Source organism: Caloenas nicobarica, chromosome 3 (genome assembly GCF_036013445.1).
Source record: "Caloenas nicobarica isolate bCalNic1 chromosome 3, bCalNic1.hap1, whole genome shotgun sequence".
NCBI lineage: Eukaryota > Metazoa > Chordata > Aves > Columbiformes > Columbidae > Caloenas > Caloenas nicobarica.
Genome location: NC_088247.1, coordinates 80,567,497 through 80,583,112, shown reverse-complemented (window position 1 = coordinate 80,583,112; position 15,616 = coordinate 80,567,497). Strand labels below are relative to the sequence as shown.

At 38.3% G+C, this 15,616-nt stretch overlaps 1 protein-coding gene across 1 annotated transcript in view; it reads right to left on the bottom strand.

Moving 5' to 3' along the window:
- The window catches only part of RYR2 (ryanodine receptor 2), a 364,098-nt gene that overhangs the window by 248,143 nt on the left and 100,339 nt on the right, over window positions 1-15,616 (bottom strand). Inside the window, exons 7-8 of the mRNA XM_065631500.1 lie at window positions 9,599-9,613; window positions 33-107 (exon numbers count right to left, since the gene is read on the bottom strand). Coding sequence (XP_065487572.1) covers window positions 33-107; window positions 9,599-9,613 — 90 coding nt within the window. The remainder of the gene's footprint in view (window positions 1-32; window positions 108-9,598; window positions 9,614-15,616) is intronic.

The window sequence follows — 15,616 nt, the reverse complement described above, 5'->3', positions numbered from 1 at the left end:
AAACGTTGCTGCTACCAGCTCCTGTTACGTACCATGCCGCTGTAGGAGTGGCGCAGCAGGATGGCATGCCCATAGAGGAGCGTTCGATGGCCACCGCCTTGTGCGGACTGAAAGACAAAGAGAAGTGATATGCTGCTATGTTCTAATAAAATTGGGCTTTTTGAGAAAGAAAAAAGAAATCCTCATCAATGTCTGGACAATCTGTATTTGCCCTGTGACAGAGAAGTCTATTTCTTGATAAAATACTATTCAGGGATTAGTTCAAGAAGGTAGTTTTATGAATGTGTTATTTGGTTTGGATTGGCTCTTAATATATTGACCTTTTAAGTCCTCCGGACAGACCTAATGTAGACCTTGGTCACGTGAATCTAAAAGCTACTGAATTTTTCTGTCAGTCACTCATGGGTGAAAACAGTGTACTTTACACTGCCACCAATCTGGTAAAAAACATATTCTAGAAGCTCCAATCATTCCTTGGCTTGAAAGCAGGTGGCCTCTAGAGAAGTTTTGATGCATGTCACACTATCCTCTACACTCTTATGTATTGTTAAATCTCTCCATATTCCCCCATTTTCCCTCCAAATGAGACACTTTCCTATCTAGAAGGTATGCAGAGGGAGCTTCTGGAGTATTGTCCCTGTTTTACCAAAAAGTATTCATGATATACCAACCACACTGAAAATCATCAGCTTCCATACTGCTTGCCCTATAGTGTTTAAATACTATCAGACAAAATTCTTTATCTGCTAGGCCAGGTCAGTGCTCAAAAACATTCAAACTAAGTCAACAGGATTTGGGGATTCTGAAAATTCAGAAATCATGCCCGAGTAAATGTTCCTCTTGAGAAATACAGTATAAATCCTGAGTGAAAGAAAATTAAAGTAATAAAAATCACTTTTATCCTAAGAAAATGCAACCATGTTTTTCCACAATATTTTCATTACAGTTTCTATTTATCTACAATCAGTTTAACCACTCATGAAAGAATAAATAGATCTTGTTAAAGCATGAGCAAACTTTCAACTTGTGCAGAAGATTTATGAATTCCCTGGACTGAGATGCAGCCGACTGACATTGGTCAGGAGCAGAGACTGTCAGACAAGACACTGTCAAGAGCATAAGTCCACATTCCTCTGACAGAACAATTCATGTAACATTATGGTCATCACACTCTTCACGCAATATCAATAAATGCCTATTATTGAGTCTATAAATTTGACAACTCCATAAGCAGCATTATTCTCTCATATAGGACTCCTAATTTAATCTCTTATATAGGGCATTTATACCCTTTCTTTTATGACAGTAGAGTGACCTTCTGTTCGACTGGAGCATCAGATTCATTACAGAACAAATTGGAAACAGTCATACTTTGTTATCTCTCTGGCAGCTTCATTTTGGTGCTGAAGATCCATTTAACTGAATGGCTATTGTGGCAACACACAATTATTTCCCCTCCACGTTTACTGTTTGTCCTTCCTTATCTTTTATCCATTAGCATTTGTTGATCTTTGACTTACTTAGTCAAGGAAAAAAAAAAGAAAAAAAAAGAAAAAAAAAAAAGATGAGTAGGTGGTGAAAAAGCAAGCACTTCAAAAATTAATACTTTTAAAACTCAGGAATTTCTGGCTCTTATCTTTATTGAGAAAAGAGCATCTTCATGGACACAAGGTATATTTTGACTTTCAACAAACTATGTAGCAGTCAAAACACAGGGAGGCACACTCCGTAATCACTCTCAAAGGCTGAATGACATTAATTTTTACTAAGAAAGAATGTAAGTCACAGTCTTTGCCACAGACACAGTCTTGACAGTAAGACATGAAGATTTAGCTTTGAACTACCATTATTACCACCACTTTTTCCAAAGGCACAAGGAAAGAACAAGACATTTTATAATGTTAGGCCCATTGTGCCAAAGATGAATGCTGAATGTCTGCTGCTCATGACATTGGGGAAGAGGGGAAAAACTGCTGCGAACATACTAACTTAGCAACATTTCAGATTTGCCCAGAAGTTTTATCAACAGCAATCATTGCTACCCAACCAACAAAGTCACTAATATGGACCTAAGTTTGAAATTTCACTGATACTTCTATCAAAATTATTCTGTTGCTAGGTATAAATTTGATATCTAACATATAGATTTGATCGCCTGTTGTACAAAAGATGGGTGTGATCAACAAAATCACAGCTATGTCAGCTTGCTATTGTTTTGGCCATATTAATTTGTCTGTCTAGCACCTATTTTGTTAAATGCCCATTTGCAGCTGAAGAGGAGAAAGGTTGGCTCAAAAAAAAAAAAAAACAACACACTTGTGAAAAACGGGACAATGTTTTTTCAGATAACTTTTCCCAAGAGGATTAAAGTAAGCCTTTTTAACCAAAATTATTTTGCCCATTAAAAAACACCAACAAGTTTGCTGTTTCTGTTTCATAGACAGAAAACAAAGAGTTGCAAAATCATTTCAAGCATTTTCCACTTAAAGGGTTGCAACAGGCAATTATAATCAAGGTATTCATGTGGAGGTAAAGTGAAAACATGAAACACAGAAAAATAAAGGAGAGACTGGAAGAGAAAGCAGGTACTATGAAACTGCCTTCCATTTTAGAGCCAGCCTGGTTCCAGGATATGTACGTACCTGTAAGTTAGTTTACTATTTTAAAGGCTCATTTCATAACTAAATACCCAGCATTTATCTTTATGCCACAAACTGCATAGTAAGTAGCATTTGGGCCATGGCTGGCTATTCAGAGTCTTTGATTTTCAAGATAATGTGTTCCCACCTAGAATGTTGCAGAGAATTGTAAATTTTCCACATTAAAAAAATAAATAAATTCATTTTAAAGTTAACAGTTTAGACTCCTTTGACAAAGATGTAACATTGCAAGATGAGGTGTGCCACCGAAGTTTTAGCAAGTTTAATATCATTAATAATAATAATATTTCAGAAGACACTGCAAGTAAGACTTTTTGGAAGCTGCAATCCTGACTAATTCAATCCATAATGCTCACAGATTTTTGCACAAATATATGAATGGCATTATAATGCAAGAATGTTTCTAACAACCACATTATGTATCACGAGTCTTATTGCTTTATGTTTTTAATTTCCAGTTGTCTGAGTAATTTCTAAGTTGGACAATACATTCACTCAATAAAACCAGGCTGGAAAAAAATACATTTGTGTGGGCTATTCGGGAATATCAACTACATGAACACAAAACTCTTCTCCTCATTTTACCCTACAAGAATTTGGAATTTAGGATCAGACTTGAAAAGTCTTCAGAACTGGTAAACACTAGTCAATAAATTGAGATTAAAAGCATATAGAGCAAATTCACACTGCTTCTGAAAGCTTCATATAAACCGCCCATCTTTAGTCTAATATTTGTGCAGTAGGAATACAAGATTAGTTTGGAATCACCTCATTGCCCAAATGCCACTGCTGAAGCAAAGGCAATTTAGAATACAACAACAACAATTAGAGTTGAAGAAATTAGTATTCAAAATATATAAACGGCTTTCAAGTTGAACGCATTGTTAGACCAGGCAATGAGAATAGACCGTTAAGATCTGAGATGCTTAATTTGATGTAAAGAGTATTACTCTTGAAACAAAAATGAAGAAGGAAAATAAGTTAAAATTAGGAAATATTTCTTTTCCTTGTTTTCTTAATAGAAATAGGATTAAAATGCAAAAAAACCCTTAAAATTACATCCTACAAACTATCTAGTAAAATGCACAAATGACAGAAGCAGCGTATTTATAATTAGATTGAACAAAAATCTGTGTATTTTACTGCGAATACTAATCCTGTAGTAAAATATGTTACACGTGACCCAACAAACCCTTTGTATCTGTACAATTTTGTATATACACAATGGTCATATGTACAGACATGCAATCACCCAACAGATTAAAACAGGTATTTCAGGGACAGTAGCGCTTGCAATGCTGTGCCTATGGCTGCTTTGCTACACTTGTGGCTGTCCATGAGAAGCTGCAGGAAATTAATCATGGTGACACTGAACAAGTGTTTTGGAGCCATTTGTGCTTCTGGGAACCTCACTTACGAGGAGAAATCTTAGAGACCAGTGAATACCCTGTGGCATCCAAGGAGCTTTTGAGTCAAATAGCCATTACCTTTCCATCCTTTCCAAGACAGCAGCCTTATTTGTACTAAACATTTCTTAGACCAATGAGTACCCTACTGCAAGGAAATGCCCACATTTCTTTGCTACTTTTTTTCACTAGTCTACACAATCTCCAAATGTATGAAAAGGGGAAAAGCTATGAGCTTCAGGGAGGTAGCAGAGAAAGGCAAACATATGAAAGCATGTAATTACACAGGATAGTTATTTCACAGTTTTGTGCATGTACAGATGAAGCTTTCATAACACTGTCATTATTCAGAAATCTAACACTTGAGAAAGCCTGACAGCAATTGCATTTAGCATGCGGCTATTCAGACAATTCTAGTCACCCATGAAAGCAATTTAAAAATACTGAATGTGCCACAAGAACACGAGGCTGAAGCACACTCCCTAGAAAATCATATAAGGTAACACAATGAGTTTTTAAGAACGATGTAATAGCTTTTTCTGCCTCCTTCCATGATGAGCCCGTAACAACGGAATGGAATTAGTGACATATCCTATAGCAAAAATAACAGTATAAAGACTAGATTGTAAGGAAGCATAACTTTGATGGACTTAAAAAAAAATTAAAAGAAACCCAAGTGAAACAATAAGCTACAAAATATCAGCAGTAAATCCTTTAAAAATGCAATCCATATAATTTACGGTAATGGTAAATTATGATCTAATTGCAACCACCTGCTTAACCTGGTATCTCCTCTGTGCCCCAGACACGTGAGGGCAGCCTTACAGCAAAAGAAGCAATGTGCTCCTTGTTTTTCTTCACAAATGTTTTTCCAAGCAAATACTGCAAGATAACATTAAAAGTTTCAAATATGACTTTTAGTGGCTATTTCATATGTATACTGGAGTAAAACTATGTACTTTAAAGCACTGAGTACTTACACTTCATCAAAATGGAGCAAGCATTTGAAACGAAGCCGAAGTTAACACTTCATTGCCAAGGCCAATTGAGAAATCAATGATTACTGAATTTGTTGTTGTCACAGACTTAAAATGCTAACAGTAGCTTAAAACTGCAACATGTAATAATGAAATAGTTATTTGAAAGCACACCAACTTGGTATTTAAAATAAAAACACTGCCAACTTTCATATTTAAACATCAATATGACATTTGGATGAGGGGAAAAGCTAACTGTCTCTCCTAATGATGGCCATCTTACACTTAAAATAGATGTGGGAGACAACAGCACATCAGAGGACATCTATAATTCCATAAAAACACTTGCAAATATGAAAGCAAAAGCATTATTTTCTCCATCACAAGTGTGTTCTAAGTTTCATGAAGCTCTGTAGTTTATTTCTAAAATTTGTACTGTTAGAAAACTACAGAATGAGAAAAAAAAATATCCTGTCTCTAAGTCTAGACACTTAGTTCAAATATATAAGCAAAAGTATACAATTAAACACAGAATATCCTATAGTTATCTGCTTTAAATCCTTTTAAAATAAAAATCACTATCACCACAAAAATGAACCAAGCAGGAAATTGCACCCACCAGTGAAGGAACCATCTCAAAGTCCCTGGGACTCACCTTCGGGCTGTCAAATTTCCCATTCAGGAGCAGTCATTACATTCTGAAATTGTGTTTTGATCCATTAGAAAAAGAAATCAAATGGGAAATGTGGGTCTGATCACAAGTACTGGCTTGAAAAATATCAACTACCACGCATTCTGAGTACATGTATATTTAGGCCTTGGACTACGCTGTTCCCAGGCAGAAACTACGTGTGTCAAGGCCAGAGACATAAGGCTGTTGGCATCAATGCCTTCTTCCAAAAGGCTGATGAAGGTTTTTAAAACCAGCGGGCTAATGCAAGTATTTAACTTGGGTTGGTTCTTTAGAAAGAAAACTGTGAGTGCACAAGGAGGAACGTGTGCTTTGTTTATACATATATAATTCTTTAGGGCTTCCTCCATTTAAGCAAATTAAAGGCGTTCATTTATTAATCTGCAAGACAGAATGAAAAGTACTGAAAGGATGTGGAATAAATGTAGATCTTGAAAGCTTTTGAGTCCTCACTCAGGAGAAAGAAAACTCCATGATGGCAGATCCAGCAATAAAGTGCAAGAAGCTGGTAAAAGACTAAAAGGAACTGGGAAAAACAGAAGGGAAGGTTGTCCCACAGTCTAAAACCATCTCACTATGGTTCTACTCAAATATTCACATGATGTTGCAATCATTTCTGCAGAGGAGAGGATGCTCAAAATGATGTTTCCATAGCAATGTAAAAACTACTCATCTATTCGTTTCATTACTAATATGCAATTTTTTAATCTGGTCTATACTAATGCAGATGAAGACCAGTATTTATCTAAAACCATCAGTGAGGATGCAATCCTACAAGCGGACTATTGGAGATAATTGGAGACACCACAGGCAAGTGTTCAATGAGACCTCTTACTCCCCACAATTATTTCACTATCTAATTTTTTTCACACTGAACACAACTTCAGGATGAGCAACAAAAGCTTCTTTCTAATACGAGGCAACAGCCAGCTGGAAAACACTGGAAGGCTCATACTCTTCACATCAGCGTGATCAGTAACAGCTTATGAAAAGCGAAAAGCATTTCTTGATGACAAAACAAACTAGACTGATTTAGCCTAAGGCAACCAAACAGCCAGGAGAGAGATAAAGGCACTTTTGGACAGTAATTCAGCTCACCTAAAATCTGACCAACCCTTTGCCAACACCTATGCTTCTGCTTGCAGTTGCATGGGGAGCTTAGGATACCCATGGCTTTAAGTCAGGCATTTCAGTTTTGTGGGCTGAATGCCGGGCAAAGGGTCCAGAAAAACCCCAAGCAATGGTGAAAACAGAATGTGTGGAAACAGGCTGAGTCACTGCAGAACTTGTGAATTAACCCTGGAACAGAGCTAGAAGGCTTGTGAGACAAGATTAGTCAGGCAAAAACTAAGCAATTCACACTTGGAATAGCAACACTGGAAAATTACATCTCCAGTAGCATTGGAGTACTTGAAAATGCTGCAAGCAGCAAAGACTACAAACAAAGCTTCAGAGTGTGAGCCAAAGAGTTTTACACGTTCTTCTTGCTCACAGAGATATCAATTTCCTTTAAAAATCTTGACACACAAAAAAAGACAGAATTTTCTTTCCAAAGTAAGAGCATCCAGGCCCAGAAGCCTGGAATTCATCTACCAAAACAACCAAAAAAATGTTAATGAGGCTCTTCTGCACTTACTGTGCTCTTCAGCTGCCATTTCCTTTGGTTGTCACAAAAACCACAGGATTTAGTTGATTACAATTTAATGATACAAAGTAAATCAAATCACTGACATGCAGCATTGTGGTAATATATTCCTTCACCCCGCTCATATAAATAACAACAATGCCAAAGGAAAATTCAAACCAGTCTATAACCTCTTTGCTTGTCTACCTGTAGCCTACATACCATGTTAAAATGGAATAACAAATAGGAAAGCTGAATCTATCAATACATTATATGTGCTATTCCAGTCTTTACATCTTACTTTTCAATCAGTATTTAGTCAATTGACTTTTATTCATGGAATTCACTACAAAACAGTAAGTACTGCAAAAATTCAGGTATGGAGATTAGTATGGCTGATGACCCTGTTGGTATCTGCTCTTAGGTAATGATGGTCAGTGTGACACAACAACAATTAAAAAAAAAAGCCACACAAGGAAACCGTTGTTCTTTCACTGACATGATCAGCAGTTGCCTCCTATTTTATGTGTCATGCCAAGTCAAAGAACAGAAAAAAGTGTTTCCTAAGGACATCTTGCTTCAAAAGCTGCATTAAATTGTGTAATTATGTTTTATATAAACATCACATAAAAATCTGAACCTGAATATAAAATCCTGAGCATATCTTATTCAGTTAATAGCACAGAGATATTTTACTATCTATATTAAAAAGATTGGAATCATTGGTAATGATGATTAACATTTGTGTGAGCACCATGCTAAATGATCCCAATGTCATTAATATTGACCTGTTGGAAGGCAGAATAAACAGCACATAATTAGAAACACTTCAGATATACCTCATGATTAATTTTTCCAACACTACGTTTACATTATCACTTTCCCAGCAATGGGAAGCTTCACATCAATGAAAAGCAGATACAGGAGTGAAAAGAAATAAAAAATAAATAAAAAAATAAATAATATTGATCATCTGTTTCAAGGCTTCTGTGTAAAACAAACCTTTATATTTATGGCTGAGGCAATACTTCCATTACAAACTCCTATTTTCAAGCACTTCCAGTGGTTTGGAAAAAATTTGCCCAAGATGATTAAATTTATTGATTTCTCCCTTTATGTAGTTAAGATTTCTCTTCCCTCGTACTCCTCCTCCTTCACTGCTTAGGAGATAGAATTAATAAAAATCTTCCTGGTTATTTAAGAGCTAAATAAGTGGAGGAGGGAGGCATTTTTCACAGGTTAAGGATTGTGCCTAAGCTTTTTCTGTTGCTGTATGATACAAGGAATGTGAATCATCCTTGTCACTCAGGAAAGAAACTCACAGATAAAGAATAAGACAGATAGCCAAGTGGGAAGAAAAGATGGATCAGCAGAGGAGTCATGCTAAGAAAATGCCTCTGACATCATTAAACCCAGCCCTTAAAATAGCACTTCTTATCTAGCCCAGAATTCCTCCCTTTTGGAGACTGACAATGAGGTAAGACCATACCATAGAACAGCAAAGTCTTAGGGCACGAAAATCAGTAAACAAATAATTTTAGAAGACGAACTGGGAACAGAGGTGGATAATTAAAGGAAAAAGTAGAACATGGATAACCAACACATCTCAGCTAAAATCACAGGCAAGTATTCAAAAGTCAATTATTGAAAATGTTTGGAGGTTCACTAAGTACCTTGTCATAGTCTGAATAAATGAATACATTTAAAAAAAAAAAAAAAAAAGGAACTGAGAAGCAGAGCTCCTGCACACGCTTACTGACCCGAGGCAGTGAGGGGCCAGTGACCCCCAGCCCAAGGGTTCCCCCCCTCACCCACTGAGACCCCACACCATAACACCAGCATTCTTGCAACAAAAGAAACAGCGAGCTGTCCCCGCTTTCCAAAACGCCCAAATGTTTTACTGCAATGTTTATTATTTATTCATTGTCTCAAGATTTCTTATTTACCAGATAGTGTTGCATTCTCACTGAAAGGGATGAATTGAGAATTAGAGAAGCCAGCCCAGACTCCTCTTTCCAGAAAGGTGCCTGCCTTTGGTCCTTCACAATCTAAATAAACCGTAACCCCAATCCAACTAAAATCATTGTTGTTTCTAAAACCAAATTGTTACAAAATTCAGCATGTGCTGTTTTAGTGAAGGCAAGTTTGATGCTGATGTCAAAAAGCAAAGAAAAAGAATGAATTTAATTAAACTGTAGGAATTCACAGAAAGTATAACACTAAATGTTTAACTTGCTTACCTTCATCATAAATTTCTGTAGAGCCATGAGAAGGGGGGGAAAAAAAGAGAAAATGTGAAATGAATATTTGCTTTCAGGTGCTAAAAATGGGATTTGTTTTCCCCGAAAAAGTGAGTGGGATACACGGAACTACAAACCACATTTAAAAGAAACATTTATCATTGCAATTAGCATAATTATAGCTCATGGTAGAAAGCAAAACAGCTGCTCAGAACAAGGCTTCATTGCTTTTTAATGCAATAGTTTTCTCAGATTTTTTTTTTTTACTTTAAGTAATACAGAAAATTAAATACTTATTGCTTAAAAATAAAACACAGTACAGGTAAAACAGGTACCATGCCTGATCATCTTCGAAACGATCTGCAGAGCAAGTTGTTTAACTAAGTACAACGCGAGTTCTAAAGTCCTGCATTCAAAGTGCAGTGCTGGAGAGCAACACCACTATTGTAGTGATGTATTGTAAGTAAATGCACAATAAATTAAGAAAATTAAAATGTTAATAATATTTCATTCACTGGTTAAAAAAAATTCAGTGCCATGGGACTGATGTCAGAAGATTATAGAAATTTTTAGGTTAATTTTCATGGAGGTGCTCAAGAACAAGAGGAGTGATATATTGCAAGCAGTGATTTGGATTTCTTCACAAAGTTTGAAGCTGAGGACTGAAGACTGGCAGCAAATCTCTATCCCACATAAAGAGAGAGTCTAACTGGACAGCTTCCAAGCAAGACTGAGTGCTTTCATTTCATACATGCTTTTAAAACAGAAGTATCTGTTCTCAAAGATGTACAAGATGTTCTAGCTAAAGTAAAAGCCAAAAAAAAGTATAATCTAATGATCTCAAAATGTTCATAGGCTTCTCTTCTTAAAAGTCTTCTAGGTCTATACGGTAGACATTTGGAAACAAATTGTCCATAATTAAAGATAGTGCACCCTGTCCACCATCCCCATAAAGCAAGGATTTAAAATACACTATGATCATTTTGTCATTATTATTCATCCCCAATATTTTCTTTGCTTTTAATTAACCAGAAGTCTTTGCTGAGCTGACTACAGTGGGGAAGGCAGGGGGAAGGAGAGGTTGCAAATTCAGTAATATAGAAAAAAGTTAATTACATGATTAATTCTAATATAACTTTTACAATATTTTTCAATACTGAATCTAATTTGCGATCATGCTGTCAGTTTATCAAGGACATTAGATCTATTGAAAACCTCAATCTCTTCCAGCTGTCATTCCTCTATGAAATTTTATTCTGCAAACTACACAATCCCACTGCTTTTTCATGTTACAAGTATATTGAACAACAGTCTTTCCGTGAAACCTGGTTCTCCTCTTGATGATTTCACTGCTTGATTGTAATCTCTTAACTAGCTTCAAATTAAAGTGAATAGTTTAGCATCTCTTCCCTTGATTACTAAAATGATACAGCAGCTTCTTGTGCTGGATATTTTGGAAGATCAGATTTAACAATTCATTCTCTTCAGTTGACACATTAAATGAACTGTAACAAATGAGAGAAAAAATTGTAATCTGTTTGCATCTGTCATATTATGTTCTTTAGAGTTACTCTGGTTCCTTAATAATCTTGAAGATGATTTATATGTCATTGTTAGAGACAGAAAGTGCCATGAACAGGCCCCTTCAAGCCAGAAAACCTGAAAGACAACAGGGGGTGAGGGACACCTGAACACGTCCTTAAAACCACCAGCGGAAGAAATACTCTGTAACTCCCTTGTTGTAAAAATGCTTTCTCTTCATGGCAAACGCTTAAATGCACATTATGTGAGGAGAATGCCCTGTGAAACTTCAGGCTAAGCCTGGGAAGTTACATGCCATGAAAGGAGATGGCCCCAGCTGCCCAGCTACCAGCAAATGGATGGGGCAGAGGGTTCCAGGTTCTCCTGTCACAGCCTGCTGCAAGAATGTGCTCCAAGGTTTTCAGACTGAATCCCTTCTTAGCTAACAGAGAATGCTTACTTTGAAAAACACTAACTCTCAGTTGGGGGGAGTGGGGGGAGAAAAAAAAAAAATCAACACACACCACCCTGAAGCAAAACAACAGAAATTACGCACTTCAGGTAGGCAACAGGCTGTTGCACAAGAAATTTCTCCAACTTCTCCTCTGCAGAGGGAAGAACTTTCTGCTCTTTGTGCCTCAGCACAACAGCACACATGAGTTTCTGGACCTAGATTACCAATTCAGAATGTGTATTTGAAAATTAGACAGGTAGAACAGACCTATAACTTGAAATTTCTTAATGTCATTCTAACAGATAATGCTCTTGAAAGGTATTGTTTGCCAAACACTAACACCAAATTGTCAAAGTGACAAAAAGACAGACCAATAAAGTCACCAAATGCAAAAAATAATTGTTGTATACTTCAGCACTAACTCAGCTAAAAGTAAAAGAAGAGATGATATTGTGATGACATGTTATTTTACTTATACACAAAGCTCCTACCCCATCAGTGGAGCTGCACTGATGATAGTAGAATTTGTTCACGTTTACATTTCAAATATGACATTCTACACACCCTAACAAACCATATATATGTACGCAATAGCCAGTATAAAACACTATTAGAAATAAACTCAGTCTTAAGAGTTATTAAGGATGAGATTTATCTGCACTATGCAGATTTCAGCTAGTTGTGTAGATTTAATTACAGTCAAGGAAGAGACAGTCATTTCAAGAATGCAATTTGCCTGATTTATTAAGCTGACATGTCCTGTAGGATAGGACCACCTATGCAGTAGAAGGGATTGATTCTTTGCCTTGACTATAATAGGGAGTCTAAATAACTTGCTGACCCTACACTGTCTACAGAGTAAACGCCTAAAGCACTTTCAATACCTGAAGAGCTGACCAGTTATAAACTAAGTACAGAACACCTGTGTTGTACCAGACACTGAAATTCAAGAATCCACTGGAGGTTCTCTACTGACCATTCAGAAGCAAGGTAATAACTGGACTTTTGACACACTTCTCGACTACAAATAAGTGTCTCTGTTAAATCCTGTCCTACCAAAATCAATGCAAAACTGATGACTAAATCCATCAAAGACACCATTTCACCTTTCAAACTCACTTGTTCAAGAAATCAGAATATGCTGTGTTACGTGCATCTGTTTCTCTAGAATCCAACTTTTTCAAAAGTTATCCTGAGAGGCAGGACTGGGAATTGAATATAACCAACAACTGGATAATTGTATTCCACTGGCTTAAGTCTCCAGCTGCATGCACTATCTGGTCTTTTGGGGACAAATGCGTATATGAGTGCTTAGTGTTACACAAATATCATCCTTGTGGAGGAACTAAACTTGGCAGCCAGACTACCTGTATGGCTTGGAGCAGGGAACTAAGAAAAAAAAAGAAAAAAAAAATTGTTTAAAGATTTGATGCACATAACATCTATCATTCTATCCATGATCCTAACTGTTCTCTCTCTTTCAAAATCAAATAAATAAATAACATCTAAAACCTATTGGAGCTTTATCTGAGGACACCAAGGATGTGTTGTTAAGGTAAATATTTACAGCTGTTTGGGGCTATTATATAATTTGGTCCCTTGGACAGCTTTTACTTAGTGTATCACTTACTATGATTGTTCAAACACCTTCTAACTTACCATAGTCTCACCTCAATTCTTGTGCTTTCTGGCTAGATGAAAAGAGCAAAATAGTAATGCTATTTTATTTAGAATTTTTGATAGCAAAGTTGCCAAGATTAGTTTTAAAATCCTTTCACAATATTATCTTTCATAATATTCTTGTAGGATTGTATTTGCTTATATAGAAATATCAGATCCTTACACTAATCCAATTAAGAAGTATTGAAAACAAGTAAACTGAAAGTAGACAGCTTGCTGCAATTCACAGTAATTATTATTGATACACAGAACACAGCTTGAAATTCTCAGATCTATAATATGGACTGAAGGAGAAATACCAAAGGAATCAACTTCCCTGATGTTTCCTGGAAGAACTACTCAGCCAGCCAGCCACAGTCCAGGAGGTTCCTCCAGTGCATTGATGATGCAAATGGTGGAAGAGCCGACTAGGAGAGGTGCACTGCTGGATCTCGTCCTCACTAACAAGGAGGGTCTGGTTGAAGCAGTAAAGGTGGAGGGCTGCCTTGGTTGCAGCGACCATGAAATGGTGGAGTTCAGGATCTCGCGTGGCAGCAATAGAATAGCAAGCAGAATTGCAACCCTGGACTTCAGCAGGGCAAACTTTGGCCTTTTCAAACAATTGCTGGGGGAAATCCCGTGGGCAAGGCTGCTTGAAGGTAAAGGGGCCAAGATAGTTGGTTAACATTCAGGGACTGCTTCTACCAAGCTCAAGATCAGTGCATCCCGACACATAGGAAGTCAAGGAAGGGAGCCAGGAGACCTGCGTGGTTAAACAGGGAACTGCTGGGTAAGCTCAAGTGGAAGAGAAGAGTTTACAGATCACGGAAGGAGGGGCTGGCCACTTGGGAAGAATATAAGGCTGTTGTCAGAGGATGTAGGGAGGCAACTAGGAAAGCTAAGGCCTCCTTAGAGTTAAACCTGGCGAGAGGGGTCAAGGACAACAGGAAGAGCTTCTTCAAATATGTGGCAGATAAAACTAACACCAGAGGCAATGTAGGCCCACTGATGAATGGGGCAGGTGCCCTGGTGACAGAAGATACAGAGAAGGCAGAGTTACTGAATGCCTTCTTTGTCTCTGTCTACTCTGCTGGAGGCTGTCCTGAGGAGCCCCGTACCCCTGAGGCCCCAGAGGAAGGCAGGACAATGGAGGAGTTTGCCTTAGTTGATGAGGACTGGGTTAGGGACCAGTTAAGCAATCTGGACATCCATAAAGTCATGGGTCCAGATGGGATGCACCCGCGGGCGCTGAGGGAGCTGGCTGAAGTCATTGCTGGGCCACCCTCCATCATCTTTGCCAAATCTTGGGAAACGGGAGAGGTGCCTGAGGACTGGAGGAAAGCAAATGTCACTCTGGTCTTCAAAAAGGGCAAGAAGGAGGACCCAGGCAACTATAGACCAGTCAGCCTCACCTCCATCCCTGGGAAAGTGATGGAACAACTCATCCTTGGTGCCATTTCAAGGCATATCAAGGATAAGAGGGTCATTAGGGGCAGTCAACATGGCTTCACCAAGGGGAAGTCATGCTAGACCAACCTCATAGCCTTTTATGAAGACATAACGAGGTGGATAGATGATGGCAGAGCGGTGGATGTGGTCTACCTTGACTTCAGTAAAGCATTTGACACCGTCTCCCACAGCATCCTCACAGCTAAACTGAGGAAGTGTGGTCTGGACAATCGGGTAGTGAGGTGGACTGTGATCTGGCTGAAGGAAAGAAGCCAAAGAGTCGTGGTCAATGGGGCAGAGTCTGGTTGGAGGCCTGTATCTAGTGGAGTGCCTCAAGGGTCAGTTCTGGGGCCAGTATTATTCAATATATTCATCAACGACTTGGATGAGGGAATTGAGTGCACTGTCAGCAAGTTTGCTGATGACACCAAGCTGGGAGGAGTGGCTGACACGCCAGAGGGCTGTGCTGCCATCCAGCGAGACCTGGACAGGCTGGAGAGTTGGGCGGGGAGAAGTTTAATGAAATATAACAAGGGAAAATGTAGAGTCTTACATCTGGGTAGGAACAACCCCAGGTTCCAGTATAGGTTGGGGAATGACCTATTAGAGAGCAGTGTAGGGGAAAGGGACCTGGGGGTCCTGGTGGACAGCAGGATGACCATGAGCCAGCACTGTGCCCTTGTGGCCAAGAAGGCCAATGGCATCCTGGGGTGTATTAGAAGCGGGGTGGTTAGTAGGTCGAGAGAGGTTCTCTTCCCCCTCTACTCCGCCCTGGTGAGACCTCATCTGGAATATTGTGTCCAGTTCTGGGCCCCTCAGTTCAAGAAGGACAGGGAACTGCTGGAGAGAGTCCAGTGCAGGGCAACAAAGATGATGAAGGGCATCTCCCTTATGAAGAAAGGCTGAGAGAGCTGGGTCTCTTCAGTTTGGAGGAG